This window comes from Clarias gariepinus, chromosome 22, assembly GCF_024256425.1.
Source record: "Clarias gariepinus isolate MV-2021 ecotype Netherlands chromosome 22, CGAR_prim_01v2, whole genome shotgun sequence".
In the NCBI taxonomy this organism is placed as follows: domain Eukaryota; kingdom Metazoa; phylum Chordata; class Actinopteri; order Siluriformes; family Clariidae; genus Clarias; species Clarias gariepinus.
In genome coordinates, this window is record NC_071121.1 from 18,080,589 (window position 1) to 18,105,170 (window position 24,582).

The 24,582-nt window shown below is 38.4% G+C and overlaps 1 protein-coding gene across 2 annotated transcripts in view; it reads left to right on the top strand.

Moving 5' to 3' along the window:
• The window catches only part of baz2a (bromodomain adjacent to zinc finger domain, 2A), a 116,335-nt gene that overhangs the window by 54,817 nt on the left and 36,936 nt on the right, over nt 1-24,582 (top strand). For both annotated transcript variants that reach the window (XM_053482655.1, XM_053482656.1), the window contains 8 exons: nt 1,974-2,188; nt 4,361-4,435; nt 4,515-4,683; nt 8,736-8,798; nt 9,710-9,854; nt 10,103-10,426; nt 10,550-10,746; nt 11,026-11,185. In XM_053482655.1, the coding sequence (XP_053338630.1) occupies nt 1,974-2,188; nt 4,361-4,435; nt 4,515-4,683; nt 8,736-8,798; nt 9,710-9,854; nt 10,103-10,426; nt 10,550-10,746; nt 11,026-11,185 (1,348 nt within the window). The remainder of the gene's footprint in view (nt 1-1,973; nt 2,189-4,360; nt 4,436-4,514; nt 4,684-8,735; nt 8,799-9,709; nt 9,855-10,102; nt 10,427-10,549; nt 10,747-11,025; nt 11,186-24,582) is intronic.

Below are 24,582 nucleotides of genomic sequence, written 5' to 3' on the forward strand. Positions count from 1 at the left end.
TGGCATTTATCAATCATGAGAAATGTAACGTCTGAGGTAAAAGATCTGGGCAAATGTTTAAACTTTAAAATATATGACCAAGTCATCAGTACTTTATAAAGAAACAAGAATTTCTTGAACTAATCTCTGATACATGAAACTACCTTACTTAAACACGCACACACACACACACACACACACACACACACACACACACACACACACACACACAGAAACAGTTCGGAGGGTGAAAGTTATTGAAGTTCTAGTAATACTGTTGACTAGACATAAGAAGCGAGCAGAGCCTTGTGTTTAATCTTGCGGTTTAGTTTTTAATCGAGCATCAATTTTCAGCAAGGTTTGAAGCTTTGTTTACTTGCGTTATGTTTCATTCTCTTCCGGTGGTTCGCTTCCAGCGAAGGGAATCACAGCGTTGCTGAATGGTTGGTCCGCTGTCGTTAAGATGGCGTCTCTCGGGAAAACCTTTTGGTGAGATGGCGGCACTCTGGAACTTCTTCTGAGGGTTTCGTTCAGAGTCTCAAGTATCGTTGAGAGTTTTTGAAGAGAAGGATGACGCTAGCAGAGGTGGCGTAGCGCCCGCAAGGGCCGAAGCACGAGCAGCAAAAGAGTGGGCTTGCTTTCTTCAGATGACGTGATGTTCAAACGTGGGAGGCTGTTTAGACCTTGGGTTTTTGACCTCATAGAGCTGGTCTGTCCCACAATCGTTTGTCCCAACCAAAGGTGGTTGTGGGCGTAGACACGCCTCTCATGGTTCCGCTTTTTCGTGCAGACATTAACCTAGCGTTTGATCTGTTAAATGGGAGTCCATCTCAGTAGATTTTTAGTAATTTAGATAAAGTGTACTAACACCAAAAATCCCATATCTTGCATACCCATTCATACCTTCATATATAAAAAGGGTTACACTGGTTAATTACACTTCCTAAGTTAGGATGAACATGCTGAACACAACACAAAGATATCAACCATTCTACAGTATCTACAAATAATTTTTATATCTGCCCTACTGGCAACTGATTAGCATTATAAGTGTTCCTGAAGCATGTATGTTCTTGAACCAAAGGATGAAGCAGAAACTTCACACCTAAACCCTTTCAACTAATTGTAATATGACAGAACCATTCATCGTTTCATTGTCGCACTCGTGTGCCTCATGTCTTTTCTGCCAAATGTTTTTCTGTTTACCCTAGCCTGTTATCGATCCTGCCTGTTCCCCGGATTTCTCTCTCGTCTTTGCCCACTGGTACTTCTGCTGTTATCGGGCTGACTAACATCTACGACCTCGCATGCTCTCAGGACTTCGGATTAGTACTCATGATTTTGATTCATTTACCCTCGTTGCTAGATTTGTGGATACCGACCTCCGCCTGCTAAAACGATTCTTCTCATCCTTTGCTTCCCCTTCTTCGAAAGCCAACTTGCATCCCACGATACGAACACTTCTGCATTCGCGGAACTGTAGGAAGAGCACTCGCGCTGCGCACCGACCTCTTTTTTCACCAAGGAAATCAAGCCGTTGTATTCCACCCTTCATCCACTGTACGCTAAGCGGTTTAACAGTGAAAAACGCTCACCTAACCCGTGAGGATTCCCCCTTGTTCTGAGATTGGGGAGATTCTCTCACATAATAGCCCCGCCTCCTCTCTCCTCTCTCTGTCACTAGAGGCTTCCCCATTCTCTCCGTTCAGTCACTAAAGCACACTCACACGCACTGATTCCTTTCCTCTGCTCTTGCTGCACCTGCTTTGTTTTAAATAAAACTCTGAACATTACCGTTCGTCTATTGGGTTCACTCCCGTTCAGACCCTGGCCAGTAATATGACCAAAGTTTTGATGATAATTTAGGCTGAAAATACGACTGAAGAATTGTTTTTCTTTCGAGATTAGCTTTTACTTGAAGTGTATATATTCACTTTATGAGCTTGATGAAGTGCATTAACCATCTTTTTTTTTTTTTTTTTACTTTTTTGTAGTCAGTGAAGATCCTAGGTGAAAAGCTGGTTGATCTGGAACTGCATCACAGCACAGTGTCTGAGGTGCTCCGCATCTTTCTGGAATCCCATAGCTTTGACAGGGATATTTGCAATAGTCTCAGAACTAGAAGCTTCGAAACCCTGAACCCTGAAGTTAAGGCCTCTATCTTGGCCTTTCTGGTGGAGGAGCTCAATGCCAGCAAATCTGTCATGAAGTAAGTGTGTCTGTGTGTGTGTGTGTGTGTGTGTATGTGTGTGTCTCTCTCTCTGTGTGTGTGTGTGTGTGTGTGTGTGTGTGTGTGTGTGTTGGAATGGAAAGGCCAATTTTTTTTTATGTTTGATGCACTGAAAGCATTTGGATTTCATATTTGGTAATAGAATTTCAGCTTTCATTTACTGATTTGTGTAGGAGAAATTTTAAACATACATGAGAAAATTTGAGTATGCAAAAACTTCTAGATTTCACCCAGAATTGTCTTCCATTTAAGTTTTTTTTTTTTTTGTAGGTGATATCTTGTTGTATGTACAGTAAGCTACTAGATTGATTTAGGCTGGCAGATGGCATTCAGTAAACTACAAAGCAAAGAAACATCTCAGCATTAACAGAACAGTAAACCTTGAGGTGGCTATGCTAAATTTGTATGTAAAAATCTCACGGGAATCAGCAGTTTGTGATAGTTTTGGCACTGTGGGCAGGTGAAATTTGTTTCAGGACTTCATCAATTACAGGACAAGACTGTAGAGTGCTTAAACGGTATTTTATTTAAAGTGAAGAATTTTATCAATAAAACATACTGTAGTTGGCAAACTCAGTTAACATCCTTTTTATGAAAAATTTTTATTGTTTTTTTGTATTGTATAATTTTTTTTGTCATCTTTTACCGAAGTAAAATATTACTTTAAATTTTAGAACTCAAATAGACAGTCAGACTCAAAGTATTTGTACTGGGATACTATTATTATTTTGTCTTTGTACACAATCACAGTAGATCTTAAATTAGGAAATTATCATGTAATGTGTAAAAAAAATTCATTTGATGTAGTTAATAAAAGTATTACATTCACTGTTTAAAAATTACATCATGGTTTACAAAGTCTCTCCATCTTTACAAACTCCAAAGTAATCAGACAAATGACTATTATCATTTTAATAGCATATTGGCCTGTTTTGTTATTTTATGACAAATTGAGGAGAATGAGGCCTGCTGTTGAGTCCATATGCTGAATCTGTATTCAGTAACTATTCATGGGAACTCTTAATATGCAATATAAAAATGTGCTAATGCATGTTAGGCTGACCATTATTAGGTTGAAACAAAAACCTGTCAAAAGAGATAGTAAAAGCATTGGGAGTGGCCAGAAGAACATTTTGGCATATTCTTAAAAAGAAGAAATTAACTGGTAAACTCAACAACATCAAGTTTTGAACACTAACAATTCTAATTACAGAATTATTTTTAAGAACACTTTGCACTCCTTTTTGAACATATATACTTTTCTGTCTGGAAAAGATCCAGCTATTGTTAATATGATGTGAATGGTATGTGCAACACTGATGTAACCTCGCAGCCAAGGAGAGTGGACTGGAATGCATGTGACAACTTTACTGTACTAATCAGTGGGGTGCCTAACGCCTTTTAGTGAGCATATATACTGTGTGGCCTTCATATTTAAAATAACTGAAGGACTAGAGCAATGAATCTGCATTTTTTGAGCATTCCTCTATGGAAACTCGTAAGTTGATTCAGCAGACTTTCATGTTTTGAAGTCAGAAATGCTACAAAAATGAAGTGATCCACATTCTAGAAGTTCAAAGATTGGCTACTGACAGTTGGAGAACTAGAAGTATAATTAGAAGTTTATTACATGTAGATTACATGTCGTTACATGGCCGGAATCTTTCCGGAAAGGCCTCATACCAAAATAAAACAACCCTCTTAATAGGAGGATGTACCAGTACAGAAAAAGCAACATCTTAGGACCAGGACCAGCAACATCTCAGGACAAGAATCCTTCAAATGTACCTTCAACTAAAAGACACCCATTTGAGAATGGCAATGAGAATAACAGATTAATGTTTGTAACTGTTAGTTTGTTCCATTATTTATGAGCCCCACTGTGTGTGTGTGTGTGTGTGTGTGTGAGGAAGTGAGAAAATTACTTAAATTCCTTTTGAATGATTTGAATGAATAATGCGACCCCTTTGCCAAACTCCTTAAATTATTGTTAAAAGTTCATAACAATGAACTCAAATGTATTTTCATGTCCAAATGCCAAAATGTGTACGTATCTTACTGTGTATGTTTATGAAGTACATCAACTTTTTAATTTATTCAAATGCACCTGTATGTATTATGTCTAAAAACATAACTGCTTTGATTGTACAGTGAAATTGACAAGACACTGGAGAACATGACTACCTACAAGAAGAACAAGTGGATTATTGAGGGCAAACTACGCAAGTAAGGCATTTATCAGTGCAGCTTTGCAGTATTTTATAATTGATACTTTTCAGTAATATTCTAATTCAACACATGACAGAATAAAGGCTGCTCTAGCACGCAAAACTGGCCGCTCTGAAGAGGAGCTGGGTTTTGAGGACAGAAGGCGCAGTACCCGTGTATGTTTGGCTGGAGATAGCTTTGCAGATAGCAGCTTGCTGGAGAATGACGGCTCTCACCAACTTAAAGATGAGCTCAAAATGTGTCAGGTACTACACCAGTGATGGAACATCACAAAACTTGTGGCTTTATTGCTGGTTTATGAATGCTATATCAGAGTAATGTGAGCAGTAAGAGTGTACCACTTTGGGTTGCTTGCATTAGCTAATATTTAATATAATACAATATAATCGAAAAGTTGATTAATTTCAGTAATTTAATTCAAATTGTGAAACTCGTATTATACAGATTAATTCAGGACTTGGCACCTGCCCAAACTGCCAAAAGTACTAATACCTAATACTAACACTTCAGCAGTGCCATAGACTGATCGCCTTCATGCCACTCCACATTGTTAAAATTATTTTTTATTGGTCTTAAGTAATATTAAAATTTACTGAGATACTATTTTTTTTAGTTTTCATTAGCTGTAAGCCATAATCATCAGAATTAAAAGAAATAATCATAAGGAGTTTCACTTTTTAAATTGAATTAATAAAGTACATCCACTTTTTAATTTATTCAAATGTACCTGTATGTAAAAAATCCGTATTTACGGCAAAATATTCCCACTTATATATACTGTATATACTTTATATATCTCTAAAGGTTATAAATTAAAATTTTATTTATATACCACATTTCGGTATTGGTGACTTTGTAGTAGGTTTGTTACCTGATATGCAGAAAGCCTGGGTTCAGTTGCCAGTCCATTACCTGGATAAAAATTTTTATGTTGAGAAAGTAAAGGTATCCTGGTGGGTAGTTTTGTAAGAGAAAAAACTGCCCCTTGCTGTAGCTTTCATTATTCACATTTCGATCAAAGCTGATCTAAAGGTCATCATAAAAGATAAAAGGTTCACACAAGGTAATAGTAATAGTAGCAGTCAAATTTTACTGAGAGCCAATGCAGTGTGAATAAGACACTGATGATTTGGTCACATTTTATATTTAAAGTAAGTACTCTACTGTATACCCTATTATATTCATTTTACACTGACGTAGGTAAGCAAGCACAGATGGTTATTCATTGTCTCACTGTCATGCATCATATTTTTTAGATTAATGGTTTTGTAAGTACTCTTAGCAAATTAGCTTATTTGAATGGGGTTATCACCCAATTACTCATGGTTTTGTCCTATTGTCATCTCAGGGAGTTTTTCCTTGCCACCACTGTTCTCAGCTTCCTCATTAGGGTCAATTTGATAATTATGATTTAAACATATTTTGTTTTGAGATACACCAGTTTGCCATACAGGGCGAACAGATCCACAGAGGACGCCATATTAACAGCTCTACAGGCTGCGTTGTCCCATTTGGAGCATGTGGGAAGCTACGTGAAACTATTTTTTGTAAATTGCAGCACTGCGTTTAATATCATCCTCCCCCACAACCTGATAGACAAACTACTGGACCTGGTACCTCCATATTCTATCTGCTCATGGATTAGAAGCTTTCTGTGTGATCGCAGCTAAAGGGTGCGAGTGGGTCCACATACATTGCTGGCCATCAGCCTCAGCACCGGGTCACAGCAGGGTTGTGTTTTAAGCCCCCTGCTCTACACCCTGTACACTCACGACTGTATACCTGTCCAGCATAACACAATTGTTCAAATTGGCAATGACCACAATAGTAGAGCTTATCTTTGGGGGGATGAGTCTGCCTACAGGTATGAGGTGGAAAGGCTAACAGCCTGGTGTGGAGAAAACAATCTGTTCCTCAACCCCTTTAAGACCAAGGAGGTCATCATAGATTTTAGGAGGAAAAAACGGACATTTTACCACTGTTCATCAGCGGGGACTACGTCGAGAGGGTTCCCTACTGCTGCTTCTTGGGAGCACATGTTAAGGAGGATCTGAGCTGAGGCGTGAACACCCTCGAGATAGTGTCTTTTTATTGATGCTCCATTAAGGGCATACTGACATACTGCATATGTGTGTGGTACAGCAGCTGCACTGTGGCCCAAAGAACGACACTGCAGGGGTTCATCACAACTGCCCAGAAGATAGTCGGCTGCCCTCTCTGCAACTTGGAAAACTTACACAGTTCCCGCTGCCTATACTAACTAGCTAGCCAATAAAATTATAAAGGACAGTTCACACCCGGGACATCAACTGTTTGATCTACTGCCGTCGAGCAGACGGTATAGAACATTAAAAACAAGAACCAGCAGATATAAAAACCTAAAAATCTAACTATCCTATTGCAATAAGTGCATTGAATGCTGCTATAAAAAGTGCAAATAGTGTGCAATAAGTATCAATTATTTATGCATTATTTGCAACTACAGTGGAACCTCGGATTACGAGTAACACGGTTTACGAGTGTTCCGCAAGACGAGCAAAGATTTTAAAAAAGATTTGGACTTAAAAAACGAGCGTTGTCGTGGTTTACGAGCAGCGAGTATCTTGTGTAATGCATGCACTTCTTGTTTTGACAAAGAGCGTCGCGTCATCACAACTGAGCCATCGTTTTTTCTCTCTCTTGCGCTGCAGATATTTATCTCCCCTACTGGGTCTTAGTGCTTGTCTCTTACTGGTATAATCAACATCCGTGTGTGTGTTTTTTTCTTTCTCTTGCGCTGCAGAGTGTGTGTGTTATGTGTGTGCGCGTATAATTTACATTTACATTTACATTTAGGCATTTGGCAGACGCTCTTATCCAGAGCGACTTACAAAAAGTGCTTTAATATTTACATGAATGCCGCCCTCGATCCCTGAGATAATTTGACACCGCGCCGGTCACACACAAACACACACACACACACACACTCTCTTTCTCTCTCGCCTTTACTGTGTGTCAGTGTTTAAGTGTGTGTTTTTTTTACTCTTGCGCTGCATTGTGTGTGTATGTGTGTGCATGCGTAATTTGACACCGCGCATGTTATTTGAGTGCGCGAGTAATTTGACACTGTGCCTGTTCTCTCTCTCTCTCTCTCTCGCCTTTAATGTGTTTGTGTGTGTGTGTGAAACAGAGAGGGGGTGCTTCACTCACACACAATCGGCACGGTGCCAAATTACGCTTGCGCACACACATAACACACACTCAGCAGCGCAGGAGAGAAAAACACACACACACTGCGCCTGTGCGCATAAATGGAAACACTTATCTGTCGGGATTTTAATTTTTACTTTTTTTAAGGTAACGTGCAGGTTAATTTGTTTTGTTTTTAATTTATATTTTGTGTTAATTATTTTTATGTATAAATTTTTTTGGGGCTGTGGAACAAATAATTTTAATTTCCATTAATTCTTATGGGAAATTTGCTTTAATTTACGAGTGTTTTAGAATTCCATGCCCGCTTTCAGAACGAATTATGCTCGTAATCCGAGGTTCCACTGTAATGCAATTTATGTAATTAATACAAAACAATTATCATTGTGGATTATTCAATAATGGAATCTATGCTTTGTGTAAATGTGTGTTTGTAAGTATTTTCAAGGTTGAGGTTGTTTTTTTTTGCATTGAGGGATAGCACTTTTAATTTTGTCGTGCTTATTGCAATGACAATAAAGACTATTCTGTTCTGTTATATTCTATTCTATTTCCTTTCACTTTTCAAACTCATTTACATTTTTAATATCCTGTAAAGCTTCTTTGCGATAATGACCATAGTTTTATAAAAATAAAACTGATCTAAATAGAATTATCATCAGTAGGGGATTCTGCTTGCTGTTGAGCAGAAAACGTATTAACTACAGTATAAAATAATAAATACTGAATGAATCTCTAATAAAAATGTTCAATGGAAATTCACCTACCTATAATTTATAATCCAATGTTGGAGTTGTCAAATCAGATTAAAATCCAAGTGCACTGTTTTTTTTCCCCCGGACCTACGCCATATGGAAACATGCTTGTCCAAGGTGGGGTACTCATTTTTTTACCTTTAGTGTGAGTATCAGAGTGCACCTGACAACATATACGTGCAGTAGACTCCGTAAAAGATAGAAATTCTTGAAATTATTATCTTTAGTAATGTGCTTCAAGCTCAGTTCAGTTCTGGGGAAGTGCTTATAATTCATTCATGAAGAGCTCTGAAGAGCAAATACAGTTGTTTATAAAGTCCTGATGTATAACTGTAATTTATATTTTCTTACAGGCTGAAAGTTCATTAAATTCAAGTGTTCCTGAGCTGGAGCGACAGATTGAAAAGCTAACCAAGGTAGGCCTTCCAAATTTACAATATGGCAGGATAATGTCAATGTTATACTGATACGGCAAGGTATTGATATCATTGATATCATGACATGATTTTTATGGGTATTGTCACGCAACAATGCTTTTATGGTGTTGTTTGTACTCATGTTTGCAAGTAACTAACTTTAAAATCTATATTATCTATGTCTTTCTATGGTGTGCCTTCACAGTTATTATTAAATACTTGCAGATTTCCATAATTAATTTATAAAATTGATGTAATGCATAGCTCTTATAGCCTGTTCAAGAATTTTTCTTTTTTTGCTATATTGCCTACCCTTACCTCACATATCAAGTGACATCTGTGAACAATAACATGTTCGGACAGTGATGTCAAATTGTCATGTCAAATGTTGTCTCTTGTAAGATTGAAATACACTGAATCAGTTTTGCCTTAGCAGGTCTTTAAGGATTACAGTAGATGATTATTTTCCATATATATTTTTATTATAATAATATAATAATTTTCAATAATATAAATATATATTTAAATTTACATTATATAATATTATTAACAAAAAACGTTATAGTAGCTAAGTTAATGCTGCATTGTTTAATTTGGCCAATCAGTTGTGTGTAATATATATTCCTGCAGTTCATGTTGAAAATATAACACAAATTTTTGTCTAGTACAACATTCACTAAGCTTTAAAACCTGTAGTGCCTCAGAGGAGAATAAAATCACTCTTGCTAAATTACACATAGATCATAAGTATCTTAAGTATTTCTGGAATCTTAAATGGAGTTAAAATGTGGCAAAACATCTCAGTGTCTTGTAAGTCTTGTAAAAAACAGAAGTTCAGAATGCTTACACAACATCGTAACAATATATTGTCACAATGTTGTGTAAGCATTCTGAACTTCTGTTTTTTTTAGCGGCAGGATTTTTTTCGTAAGAAGCTGCTCCAGTCATCACATAGTATGCGAGCAATGTCACTGGGACAGGACCGGTATCAGCGGAGGTACTGGCTACTACCAAATATTGGTGGTGTGCTGGTAGAAGGGCCAGAAGAAATCTTGGGTGAGTCGTAAGCATGTCATGCTTGTGATATGATTTTCTTGGTTACGTTCATCGTATTAAAATTTACAAAATTACATAAATTAACAACATTCCATATCTGAATAAAGCTTTACTTTAAAAACATAAAATTTGTTATCAGTTAAAATAAAAAAAAAAGTTAAAATAGAAAATTTTTTACTTATGGCTAAAACTAAATCCAAGTTAGATGTTAAAATGAACACTCATCCACCACTGTTTGTCTTTTGTAGCCTCAGAAGACATTCTGATCAAGGATGAACCTATACCTTTTGTTGACAGAGAGGTTATGTCTTTTTTGAAGAAGGATAACATAATGGAGCCACATCTGTCTTCAGTGCGTAATACTACCAGAACGCACCTACCTTTTTGCCTTCACCCTTCCAACATCCCCCCTCCCCCCTCCATTTCACCTCCTGCAGATGCAGATCCTCTTCCAGGTGAGGCTTCTCTCATGAGTAGCTCTCGAGGGTGGGGCCGACCCCGCAAAATTAGACCAGAAGTGGAACTCCATTTACGCACAGTCAAGAATCGGCGTCGCCGCCAAAATAAAACAGGTAACAGAAATTCAGTAAAGAGCATAATTAAAATTCTAGATCTTTCCCAGTCTTCCTTGCATTCTTGGTTACACCCATCTTAGTGCTTTTTAAATTATGGGCCATGTGACTTTTTTGTATTAGGAGCAGAGAACAGAAAGGGTGACAGCCAATCAGAAGACTTTACAAAGGAGCAAACAGATAGGAGACTGATGTCACCTAAGGAGTTATGCACAGAGGATTCGCTTAGCCCATGTTCATCTATATTAATGCCTTCTATTAACGAGACTCCTCTTCCTCTTGGTACTTGTCCTCACCTTAGACCAGTCACACTGGCAAAGGTCAGTGCTCCTCTGTTCTGACTGTTTATTATAATATTTTTTTTTTTAAATATTTACATAAAATAATTAAATTAAAAAAATTATATAAAAAACATTTATGACCCCACTAACTTGTTACTTTTTGTATATAATGCTGCTATGTTTACATTAGCAGATGGATTATCTTTACTATTAAACAACTGGAACTGATTAAGAATATTATGTTTTCATACAAAATATTTATATATAATTTTGCTGTTGAAGCTTAGGATTTCCGTTCCCTATGTACAATCCACTTAGGTTCCCAGACCTGGCAGGAGGTGCAGGAAGGGTGGAGGTGCTGGGTGTGGGAACTTCGAGGCAGATTCAGTGAAACGCAGTGGCAGACCATCTTCCTCTCCCTTTCAGGAAAAGGAGCAGAAGTATTTAAATCAACTAGTGGTTAAGCCAATTCCAAGGGGTAGGTCTGTTATGTATTTGCTTCCTTACAGTGCCACTCTTGTCTCAGTTGATCTGCATACACTATATGTCCAATGTTTTTGGGCACCTGCGAATCACAGTTGTGCTTTTTTTTTTTTTCCACTATCCTGTTTCAGATGTAGTCCTCCTTTGCCGCTTTAATAACATAAACCTATCTGGAAAGGTTTTCCACTAGATTTTGGAATGTAGCTAGAATGTGGAATGTGGGGATTTGCCCATTCAGTACCATAGTGCTTTTTATGGCAGTGATGTTGGGGGGAAAAAGACATAGAATACTTTGGGCACAAGGGCATAGTCATGCTGAAACATGTACAGTACGTACTTAATCGGAATGGCTATTATCGCCGCAGTCACTGCCGCAGCAAAATGACAGTGGCCAAAATAAATCAGTTGCTGTCATGTACAGCCCTGTCTGCCGTGTTTTTCCCCACTCTGTCACATCTCCTTACGTGCTCTATTTTTTCTAGCCGTCATGCGCATTTCCCACGCCCCCCATTCTGCCCTGTCTGCTCACCTGTTTATTTCCCCGTGATTAATCCAGCATTTAAGCACATGCTGTGTGTAGCTGTAACTGCTGGATTATTGTGCGTCTCGTGCCTCGATTTTTTTTGCGTTTGTTTTCTCTTTTGATTTCACGTTGCCAAGCTCGCTTTGTTTCTCGTTTTCGCTTTCAATTTCTCGTCTCAGACTTGTTTGTCTTGCTCTTTGATCCTCGGGTTTTGATCTTGCGCTTCCTTTTCTGGTTTTCGGCTTCTCATTTACGTTTTTGGATTAAACGCCCCACTTTTTGATCTTTTGGTTCTCAAATCTCTGCTTTCCGGAGAAAATTATTCATCAGCCCTTGGGATTACCTCGTTCTGCTTCGCCCCGTGACAGTTGCATTTCAAAGTCATTCGTCAAATGACCACCAGGTGCCGCAAAGTGACATTTTCACTCGCTGCAGTTTTAAAATACAATTTAATCATAAAAAAATGTTTTATCGAAGAAATATAATAGTGATGGTAATTTCCACATAAGTACTTTACACAACAAACATGAAAATTATGGTTAAATGTTGTTCTGCCGCCCGCGCCTTGCTCACCAGGGACAATCTGCTCATCTTGATTCAAGCACACTTGCATTCCATACAGACTTGAATAATTCCTTTTGATTGTGTATAGCTGCTTTGGGACAGTGACAATTGTTAAAAGCGCTATACAAATAAAATTGAATTGAAGTTCATTAGCTGACAATTGTATTTGTACAAAGTATAAACTGTTATATAGCGTATCTCTGTATCTGTTTATTGTTTACTCAACCGCACACACAAAGTTTTCCAGAGTGCACAGGCAGAAGTAGATAATGATTATGAATGCGTCGGGAAAAACAGCAAACAGAAAAAAATGTCTTTGGTTTCACCTGTGGTGATGAAGGAAATCATGTTATCTCGTCATCTCTGCAGCAGTGGATTAGCCAAAAATTCCACTTTCATGCAAATTACATTGTCTAAAAAATTTTTCAAATTTGTTTATATAAAAGCAGATATTTTTCTTTCTATAACTATATATTTTTTTAGAAATAATTCACGTCATTTACAAAGGTTTTTTTTGTCATTGTAAGTGTGCTTAAATAAAAGTAGAGTCTTAAAAAGGCTATTTAGTCTTATATTTTTTTGTTATATAGTTTTTGCACGTTAATCTGGCAAACTTTTTCTGATGCACACCCAGAGTCAGTTTTTCTGACAGGCTAGATATACAGATGTGGCCATTAAGACTGCATGTGTTTTCCCGCAAGTAGCCGCAATTTAGCGTGCGGCGTGCCGCGACTTGCCGTAAGCAACATTCGGGAATTTAAATAAATGTGTTGTGCTTCACTGATGGCGCATGGAAGGACTTTATCCAAAAGCCGGACCAAGTACTGTACAACGAAGAACTGTGTATTATTACTTAGCCTAAAACAATATTGTTTCCAATGCTGAAGCAAACATGAATTTTATTTTGTTTTACAACAGATCTTTCATGATGAATGTGTGTATATGTGCTTCATATTATTTTCACAATGATGAAATGAGATGCCCAAATTTGTGCTTTAAAAGTTTCTTATATAGTTTTTGTAATGTCTTAACAGGGACAAAACAGTGAAAGACATGACAATGTCTCGGTTTAAATGGTGTTAAAATTAATTGAATTTCCTGATAGTAGGCTATCTGCTAGTGTTAACTGCGAATGTCCTGATTCGTGAATATGCCAACATATCTTATTTAAAACGTAAAAATGTGTCGACACCATTAGAAGACATGAATGAACAATATATATATATATTATCATAGTAAGTAAATATTATTTTTTGACCACGAACTTCTTCGGGCTTTTTATAATAATCATCATATTTGCTGTTTGTGTCCAGCATTAAATAATTATTTCATCCGTTATTTAACCACAGCTGGAAATAATAGCTGGAATGTGATGTGATTGTAAATTTATGACTGAAATAAAGCTGTTCGTCTTTTGTAAAGTAATTTCACTTGACAAAAGGCAGCGTTTTTATCAAAAGGTTGATAAACGTGTGTTGTACAGTATATACAACGCGACAGCTGTGACCTCCTCTTTAGTGCCTTCTATTCCTATTAATCCTATTGTTCTTTTAATGTGTGTATGCTTTACAATGCCAGACAACATTCAAATGCAAATTATTCACCCTCCCAAAGTGTGAATCAGCTGTTCTCACCTATACATTCAGAGGAACTTTAATGCACCTTTCCACACTTTAAAAACCTCTTGAATCTGAGGCTCTTCTGAAGACTTTCAGTGATTAAGGCCTCTTTTTCAATTTGTGTAAATTTTATCTTCTGGATTCTAGATTTTAAAGTTGACATTGTTACCGTTTTTAATCCTTGGAATGGAAGAAATTGATATTTTCTTTATAATGGCATAAATTGCATTGTTTTTAATCAAAAAGGCCAATTTGTCTTTTCCTCATAAAGTGTTTAGGTGAAATTCCACCTATACAAGTGTGACAAATATGCAAAGGAAAAAATTAGGAAGGGGCAGCCAGTGACAGCCAATGAAATTGAAGCATTTTTGCCGCTTTCCACGTGGTGTGGCGTTGCTTAAATAATAGTATAAAATCGTCCAGACCCTGGTTCGAATCCCGCTCTGGGTGAAAATGTAATAAATGTGAATCCTTTGTTTTACACTTTTTGCTTATGATAATCATCAAATTATAGCAACTGTGAGGTGGGTGCTAATGTGTTTCATAGCTTAAGAAAAAGAATACTCAATTGCAAACATGCATTTAGTATTGAAGCATAACTTGGTAATGTAATGGCTATATCGTGGCATTTTAGCGCATAACACCAGCACTTTGAGCACTGGCTGGGAATCGAACGCGGGTCTTCCGCATGGCAGGCGAATTGCCTAACAATGAGCCACCAGTGCTCGTCCATGCTTAAAGCGCATAAAAACAATAAAACTATACTGTTATAGGCTAACATATTATACATCTTTGTAGTCCTTTTGCACACACGCACGGGTGCGTTACAATAATATTAATAATAATAATAATAATAATAAATTCGGAGAACTACTACTAATAATAATAATTCTGAATGAAAATGAAGAATAAATACATATCAGTTTGAGCTTGACACGTTTATGAGCTCTGTCGCTTGCTGTCAATGGGCGCCTAAGAGACATAACATTTTTCGGCTTCAGTAGACACACAATACTTCAGCCTGAAACAGGACTGCCCCCTACAGGTGATGAAGGGCATTTTCACAGCTTGCCGCGGGATCCCTTTTGTGAAAACGTGCGTTTTTTTAAGGCCAGATCTGTAAAGGTATACATTTACAGTGGAACTGCTGGGTCTTAGTGCGCATCCCTGACTGGTATAATCAACATCCATGTACGTGTGCACTGGTTATTATAACACTGTGACCAGATGTGTGGGTAAAACATGTTTTATTTTGTGTTTGTAAGCGTGTGTGTACAGAGGAACCAGACTCAACAGGTAACCCATCCTCATTTGGTTAACAGAAATTGATCTGCATTCATACATTGTGTTAGGTGTGTTAGCCAGTTCAGCTATAACAGTTGATGTTAATATGGAGTCCAGGTAATTATTGGAGACAATTGCAGTCTTGAACTATCGAGCAACTGCAGTCACGTCAAGTACTCAGAGAAACAGCTGTCAACACAAAAAGGGAGGTTTAATATTGGCCTGTAATTGGACAGCTGACAGGGGTCGAGGTCAGGTTTCTTAATAATCGGTTTAATAACTGCTAATTTAAAAGATTTTGGAACATACCCAAATGCTAAGTGAGGAATTAATTATTCTCAACAGGGGTTCTGTTATTGCTGGTACTATCTGTTTAAGAGAACGTGTCAGTATAGAATCTAATATACAGGTTGATGAATTTGCAGAAGAGATGAGTAAAATTAGTATTCTAGATTCCGATCTGACATAGTTAGTTTACCATCTGCATCAATAGCATTGTCCGGTTTTAAAGCCTCAATTTTATGCCTGATATTTACAATTTTATTATTAAAAAAAGTTTCTCTATTTTTTATTGAGTACACCAGCCTCGGTTTAAAAAAAGTTCTCACTATTGCACGATGTTGTTCTGGAGATTTCTGAAGTGGTCTTATTTCTAGTTAATTTGGCTACGGTGTTAAATAAAAATCTAGGATTATTTTTGTTATTTTGTATGAGAGTGGAGAGATACGTTAATATAACTACACTAAGAGCTTTTCTTTAATTCAGGATGCTCTCCTTTCATGCTATTTGAAATACTAACAATTCAGTTTGACGCCATTTACGTTCTATTTTCCGAGCGGCCTGTTTTAAAGTGCGTGTGTGGTCATTATGCCAGGGAGCAAGTTTCTTATCGCTAATAATTTTTCTTTTAACTGGAGCTACATTATCTAAGGTTATAGATAATTATCTCGACTCTAAATATTCATTTGCCCGATCGAGTTTTATGGGGTCAGACGGTGATCCAATCAAAGTTGGTAACTCTGGGAGATTACTGATAAAACTCTGTGTGGTATTTTATGTGAATGTACATTCAGTACGGTAGCGTGGTGCTGCGCATACATTATCACTATAATATGTTTTAATTGAGACAAGATAGTGATCTGATATAACTTCAGACAGTGAAATTGTAAATAAATTTCTTATGCTTAATCCAAAGGATTATTACATCTAAAGTGTGACCTGCTTTATGAGTGGGTTCTACTACACACTGATTTACTCCTACTGAGTCCAGTATGAACATAAATGCTCTACGCAGAGGGTCTTCTGGATTCTCTAAATGAATAATAAAATCTTCAGCAAACGCTTTGTTTACGGAAACGACAAGGTTTGAGAGGAAATCTGCAAATTTGCAAAGAAATTTAGAATATGGCCCTGGAGGTCTGTAAATGATGATTATGGGAATCAACTGAGCTGACTTAATATTTAAAGCTACAATTATGTTACTATGGAGAACTTCAAATAAACTCAATTTGTGTCCGTGTTTTTGTACGATAGTCAGATTATCATTGTAAATAATTGTGACGCCTCCTCCTCTACCAGTTAACCAAGGCTGGTGTATGTAGCTGTATCCAGGAGGACTATCTTCATTTAAAGCTACATACTCGTCCTGTTTAATCCGGGTTTCAGTTAAACTGAGTATATCAAACTTCTGATCCGTGATAATTTCATTAACAATAACTGCTTTAGATGCAGGAGATCTAATATTTAACAGTCCTAGCTTCAGATCAGAGGTGCCTGCTGCACATTCAGTGTGATCCGAGTTTGTAGTATCTATGTTAATTAAATTACTAAAACAGAGTTTCTGATTCTTTCTACATTTTTGCTTAGCTCAGGGAACAGACACAGTCTCAATATGATGAACCTTGAGTGACTACTCTATGCAGCTAACGGACGGTTGGTTTAGCCTATCTGTCTGCTTCCTGGCCTGGGCTCTGGATTGTTACTGATTAACTAGGCCTCTTCTGACCCTATGAGCTATACTACAGGAAATGAGAGCAGCACTTTTTCCGAGTGGGATGGACACCGTCCCGCCCTAACAGGCCAGCTTTGCCCTCAAAGGTCTTACAATTGTCTATGATGCCCTCGTTGTTTTTAGAGCACCACCTGGACATCCAGCAGTTCAGCGGCCATAACCTGCTGCAAGCTATGTCGCCACATCTTATTGGAATAGGACCAGAGCATATTACTTCATCGGACATCGCCTTCGCTAGTTTAACACTAGAAGCGCTGCGCCAGTGTCACCTACTAATAACGCGGTTCAGCGGTCATTTGACCGCCTATTGTTTTGAATGGGAAGCTGCTGCTGACACACAATTATCGCTAGATGGCGCTTTCACCCAAAGCAAATAGTTTAGCTCCAAGATCAACTTGCACTTGGACAATGCGCCATTCATTCTCGCGTTGATAATCAGCGGTATCTTTTTTTCATATTCAACTGAAAAAAATCTACTACATATATACTATATATATATATATAGCATGCATCTTTATACATTTGGAATCTGCATCTACATTTTCTGTTGCATGTATAGAATTAGTTTCAGCTGAAACTCATGATCAATGGTGTTGGGGCACTTATGTAGTGATAATTAGTTTCTGCCAAATCATTAAAACTAACAATAGACTATGAGAGGTGGTTGGAAGGTGTTACTTTAAATATATACAAACTAAAATACAGCTTTTTTTCTCAGAGGTAAACGGAAAAGTGAAGTTGTTCAGCTGTTTAGTGTCACTATGTCATAAACAGTGAAACAACGTGGACTCATCGCTGTGCTTGTTGTAACTGAAAAAAAAAGCTGCAACTGCTTCAAAGTCTTTCCACTCCGTGACCGCTGAAATCCGACGCGACACCACGTTAGGCTACGTCTTGACTCATTTGCATATCGACGGTCATGAGATGTTGACCGAGGGCTCAGGGGAGGTGTGTGTGTGTGTGTGTGCACGCGCGCGCCTACTTCGTGTACTTTTATAAACATTCTAAATATAAACAAACAAAATACAGCTTTTTTTCTCAGAGGTAAACGGAAAAGTGAAGTTGTTCAGTTGTTTAGTGTCACTATGCAGATGTTACACTCAGTGTAGTTACCGAAATCTTTGATTTAGTTCTCATTCAGTGGCCACACATCACTTCCACATTTCCCTCGCTTTTATTACATGAGCATAAGCAGTGAAACATTCCGCAGGTTTTATAATACACCGCGGCAAAGTGAACCATGTTCCCGCCGATTAGGCGTGTGGTCCGTTGCCTAGCAACACTGAACGAAACGAGGCATAATCGTGGTGTTTGCTTCGGTTATGACATAGCATAGTTTATTATCTGCTGTGGTAGATCTGATTTATTCAAATTCAATAATGAGGCTTTATATCCTCAGGAGGGGTCATTACATATGTAATATGTAAAACAATATTGTTTTAGAGATAATTTCACGGAAGCTTCTAACAGAATGAACAGACTAATGAATTTTCTCAAAACGTTATAAAATTAAGTAAAGCGAAATCCCCTAAATGTCCTGATAAAATATCGCTGATTATCAACGCCAGAATTAATGGCGAATTGTCGATATTTCACGGAAGCATATATATATATATATGTGTGTATATATATATGCTTCACACACACACTCTCTCTCTCTCTCTCTGCCCTAAACAGAAACACTGCTCTGTCACGATTCTTTGTTTCTGGTAATGTGTGTTCATGTGAAATTCAAATAAGAAAGGAGAAAGATTTACTGTGTAAAAAAAGTCTCATTAGAAAATTTAAATCCATTTTCTCCCTCAGCCTCTCTTATGTGTGCACATTCACACACACTCTCTCGGGACTGGAGGGGCATCATTCACACACACACACAAACACACACACACAAACAAACAGCGTGAAACACTTACCGTTGGGATTTATTTTTACTTTTTTTTTTAAGATAAAGTGCAGATTAATGGAACGAATAATTTGAGTTTCCATTATTTCTTACGGGAAAATTACATTTGGTTTACGAGTGTTTTGGAATACGAGCCTGCTTCCTGAGCGAATTATGCTCGTAATCCAAGGTTCCACTGTACTTTGCTTAAATTCGATGCAAATAAAAAAAACTAATTTAATTTAAATTCTAAATTTGTACTGTAATTTTAGTACTGTGATTGTAAATTCGTTTAATGTTTCACTTTTTTTGCGACAGCGCAACAGGGGTGCTACTGGGATGTAAAAATGTAATTTGTTGAAATGTTTTCGTTATTTATTAAGGAAAATCATAACAGCCTACTACATTGCTTTTTTTTGGGGGGGGGGGGGGCTTCAGGAAATTCTCAGGCGCTCTACGCATAACACCGGCCCAATGCAGCCTTACCTTGTAAAGAATTTCTAAAAATTACTGCTGGCTGTAATGTCTAATAGAAAAAACAGCTGAGGTATTTTATTTTAGGTATAACTGGCATTATTTGGTATAACACACTTATAGTATAACATATCGCAGCTGTGTGACACATCCTGTACTCGGCATTCCAGACTCTTTGGTGGAGGCTGTTGATGCTTGTTTTAAAGGTTTTCTTGTCTTTGAAGCAGTGTCTTTTAACCTGGAAGTTTCTCCAGCATGTATATCAGCATGTATATCAGATTGATGGACATGAGTCCTCATCTGTTACATTTTTTAGGACAACAGTTTTTTCAGCCCAAATGTAATCAACAATATTTTAAAATGTTTTATTGTGATTGTTTAAATGTTATTTTGAAGTAAATAAAACGGTAATAGCTAAAATAGTAAAATAAATAGTTTAATTGTCTAAATAGTTTAAATAAATAGTTAAAATATATACAAGGGGAATGTTTGATGTCATGTGGGCATTATAAAATTTGTTTTGAAAACTTCTAACTAAAAAGTGACAGCTGGCACGCCTAAAAATAGATGGATTATTTTTTATAGTCTAAATAAAAGTACTTTTCTAAATATGGGCTATTGTTGTTTACTTCCTCCTCGCTTATCAGCGCTCAACTCCAGGTCTTTTGGAGTGCAGGGCCCACTTCTGAAGTCCTTTTATGACTCTGTGGTGGCATCAGCCATCTATTACGGTGTGGTCTGCTAGGGACAGAAAGAGACTGAACAGGCTGATTCGGAGGGCCAGCTCTGTTCTAGGATGCTCTCTGGACCCAGTGGAGGTGGTGAGTAACAGGAGAATGGTGGCTAAGCTGTCATCCCTGTTGGATAACATCTCCCACTTCTTGCAGGAGTATTTGACGGCACTGAGCAGCTCCTTCGGTGTCAAGTTATCTGGGAATTTGCACATCAGCCTCTGCTTCAAACTCGAAAAAAGCCATAGCCAACTACAGGGGACACGGAAATCAACTCTGGAATCACTTTTAATTCTTGTGTCTCAACAGCACGCATAAAGTTTTCCAGAGCACAGAGGAATTTTGTTATACTAAATAATATTTGTGCAGAATAATAGTCCCTCTTATTCCTATTTTTCCTGGGTTGTTTTTGTTTTAGTGTTACTGTGTAAGATTTTCCTTATAATAACGTAAATTGCATTTGTTTTTAATCACTCTATGCACAATCTTTTTTTTTTTTTTTTTTGTATTTTTATCAAATATTTAAATATTATATGTTTTATCTCACTTCCGGCGCCCCCCCCTGTCTGGCAGCCTGCAAACGCAGCTCTGCTCATTTTCGAGCTTCTTTCTTATTTTCCTTTCATTTTCGTAACTATTTATATTTAAGTTTTTAGCTATCTTTATTCTGACATCATGCACTACCGTTTCGTTATAGTTCTGGGCATTTTTCTGTGGTTTTTACTACTTTTTTCAAATTTTTGCGTCCTTACTATCCTCCACGGGAATTCTCGCATGTACTCGTGATAACAGCGTATGTTCCACCCTCGGCCAACGCAGAGGCAGCCTGTGATTCTCTCTACTCTGTAACCAGCAGACTGCAAACGCAATCGCCAGGAGCCCTTTTTTTTTATATCCGGGGACTTCAATCATGTATCACTGGACTTTACACTACCCACCTTCACCCAGGATGTGACATGCATTACCAGAGACAATAAGACATTGTAATTGTAATAAGACTTACTGTATGCCAATACAAAGGAAGGATACAGTTCATCACCTCTCCCTCCCCTGGGAAGATCTGATCACAACCTGGTGCACCTTGCTCCTGTGTACGAACCCCTTAGGAGTATCAAAGCCAGGAAGGCTGCAGGTCCAGACAGCATCAACTCAAGAGTTGTCAGGTCCTGCGCAGATCAACTGTGTGGGGTGATGAAGCTCATTTTCAACATGAGCCTAAAGCTGGGGAGAGTTCCAAAGCTATGGAAAACCTCTCGTGTGGTACCAGTGCAGAAGACTCCACATCCCAAGGACCTAAACAGCTACAGGCTGGTGGCTCTAACATCACATTTGATGAAGAACCTGGAGCGACTGGTCCTGGCTCAGCTTTGGCCCCTGGTGAGCTCATCACTGGACCCACTTCAGTTTGCTTACCAGCCTGGCACTGGAGTAGAGGATGCCATCATTCACTTGCATCGTTCCCTCTCTCACCTGAAGACTGCTGGGAGCACTGTGAGAATCATGTTCTTTGATTTCTCCAGTGCCTTCAACACCATCCTCCCAACAATCTTGAGGGACAAGCTGGAGTACACAGGAGTGAATCATCACTTTACAACATGGATACTGGACTACCTCACTAACTGACCACAGTACGTGAGATCTCAGGGCTTTCACTTTACAAAAAAGGGCAGAGCAGGCTCTACCTGCTGTGGAGGCTCAGGTCTTTTGGAGTGCAGGGCCCACTTCTGAAGTCCTTTTATGACTCTGTGGTGGCATCAGCCATCTATTACGGTGTGGTCTGCTAGGGACAGAAAGAGACTGAACAGGCTGATTCGGAGGGCCAGCTCTGTTCTAGGATGCTCTCTGGACCCAGTGGAGGTGGTGAGTGACAGGAGAATGGTGGCTAAGCTGTCATCCCTGTTGGATAACATCTCCCACTTCTTGCAGGAGTATTTGACGGCACTGAGCAGCTCCTTCGGTGTCAAGTTATCTGGGAATTTGCACATCAGCCTCTGCTTCAAACTCGAAAAAAGCCATAGCCAACTACAGGGGACACGGAAATCAACTCTGGAATCACTTTTAATTCTTGTGTCTGACAGCTTTGCAGGTTACACAACAATTGTTCAAAATAGATTTAACTAAGTGAGGGAGAGAAAACAAGGTCGATAACCTTAAATGAAAACCAGATAAAAGGGTACATCAATATTCCTGGTAAATAACAGTTAAATCACTACTCCTAAAACACACCAGGTAAATAAAATTTTAACAAATACACCAACAAAATTATTTAACTAAGCTTCCAACACAACTAATACATACTTTTCTATTAATCCTTTAAAGGACATGTGATACACATCATAATATTAAATTTTTTTGTGAATACATTTAACCTTAAACAACAATCACAGCATAAGTTACTCTTTTTTTTGTAATGAGCACTATAGTGAATTAATTAAATGTCAAGTAACTCAATCAAGATTCAAGTGATCAGTCCTTCGTATAAGTAAAGAGCGGTATTATCATACCATCAGTGTCCCTGAGATGACCAGCAGCCAATGCGCTTCCCTGTCTCACATGTTACTGACTGCAGTCTCTTACACACAAGTTTTTATACACCCTATACTGTTACATCATAGTTACATCATAGTAGATACTGTGAGGTGGCGATTCTCTGTCACAGGTGGTGCTTGTATGTTAAGTCTTTCACTTATTTAACTTTACACCTCCCACTTGAACTACTGGTTCTTGAACCCTATTTTTCTTCTGCCTGTTCTTCTGCCGGAACCAAGACAACTTTGTTCAGACAATCTTGTTTGTCGATTTCCTTGATGACCTTCTCTGATTTGTCTGTGTTGCTCGCTGTACAATGCAAACAGTGGTATCTGTTACCCCATTTCTCTGACAAGAACTTGCAGGATCGATTTTCCAGGGCCATTTCCTGGGATCCACCACCAGTCACTCGCTGGCTCAGCTTTTTGGATTTCCACAACTCTGTTTGCAAAGAATGTCTGGAACCCATAACTATCAATTCAAATGGCCCAAAGCACAGTCTGACTGTCTACTAAGTGGAACAAACGTTCAACTTTCATCCGCTCATGCTTCTCGAAGTGTTTTCTGAGACATGCAGCAAAAACTGCACCACAGATCTCAACCTTGACAGCATCTCCCTTCTGGTCCAGTGGTGCTAGCTTGGTCTTCGACTCGACTAATCTGAGAACTACTGTGTGAAACCTAACTTGACTGAGCTGCACATACTCCTCGAAGAGTTTGATGGCCTTATTTCTGAGATTTTCAAAAAGTGGCTTGTCCCATGTTTGTCGAGCTAAGCCCCCATTTCCTGTCTCTTGGAATGCCTTCCTGACAAGAATTGCACCTTTCTGCTTGGCAGGCGTAACGAGACCAATTGGGTCATAGAGCCCAGCAACCTGGCTTAGTAGCTGTCTCCTGGTCAACGGATTAGGCGTTTTTAGCTTCACTTCGCCTTCAAAAACGTTCTGGCCTGTTCTCATTTTCTTTTTTAAAAAGTTAATGGAAGTCATAATGTAGAGTCTGTCTATTTTTACCAAGTACCCTGTTCTCAAATCTTTATTTTCTTCCTCCTTTATCTGGTTCGGAAGTATGAGTGCTTGACTTTGTGTTTGTGCACCAGTCACTTGCCTCCCACTTTGCCCTGACCTAACCCATGGCTTAAGTGCAAATCCGCCGGCTATCAGAATCTCTTCAAGTCCATTTATTGTCATGGTCAGTTTCTCCTAGTCATTTTGGGATGTAAGGATGTCATCCACATAGCTATCCTCCTCAAGTACTCTGCACTCCTCTTTCAAATGAGCAAACTTTGCCAAACGTGCTGTTTCACGCATAGCTAATTGCGTAATGCATCCAGCAGGGCGATCTCCGATGTTGACCCTTGTTATGGCATACTCGCCTATTTCTTCTTCCTCAGTATTTCTCCAAAGGAACCTGTAAAGATGCACTTCACGCTCTTCAAGCCAGACAGAGTTGTACATCTTCTTAATGTCTCCAAGAGCAGCAAATACTCCCTTACCAAATCGAAGCAAGACAGCTCTGATTGGGTTGAGTACATCTGGTCCTTTTAGCAGGAGATTAATCATGCTCAGTCCATTGAATTTTCGGCTACTATTCCAGACCAGTCGTACCGGGGTGGTTGTTGAGTGGGGGTTTGGTGCCACTAAGTGGCTGACATACCAAACTGGTCCCTTATTATGGACCTGGGCAGCGTAAATACCTCGCTATTCTGGTACTCTCTTGAGTTGTCTTTCTGTTCTTAGGAAAGCACTTTCCACCCCACTTCTGTTGTATGGAAG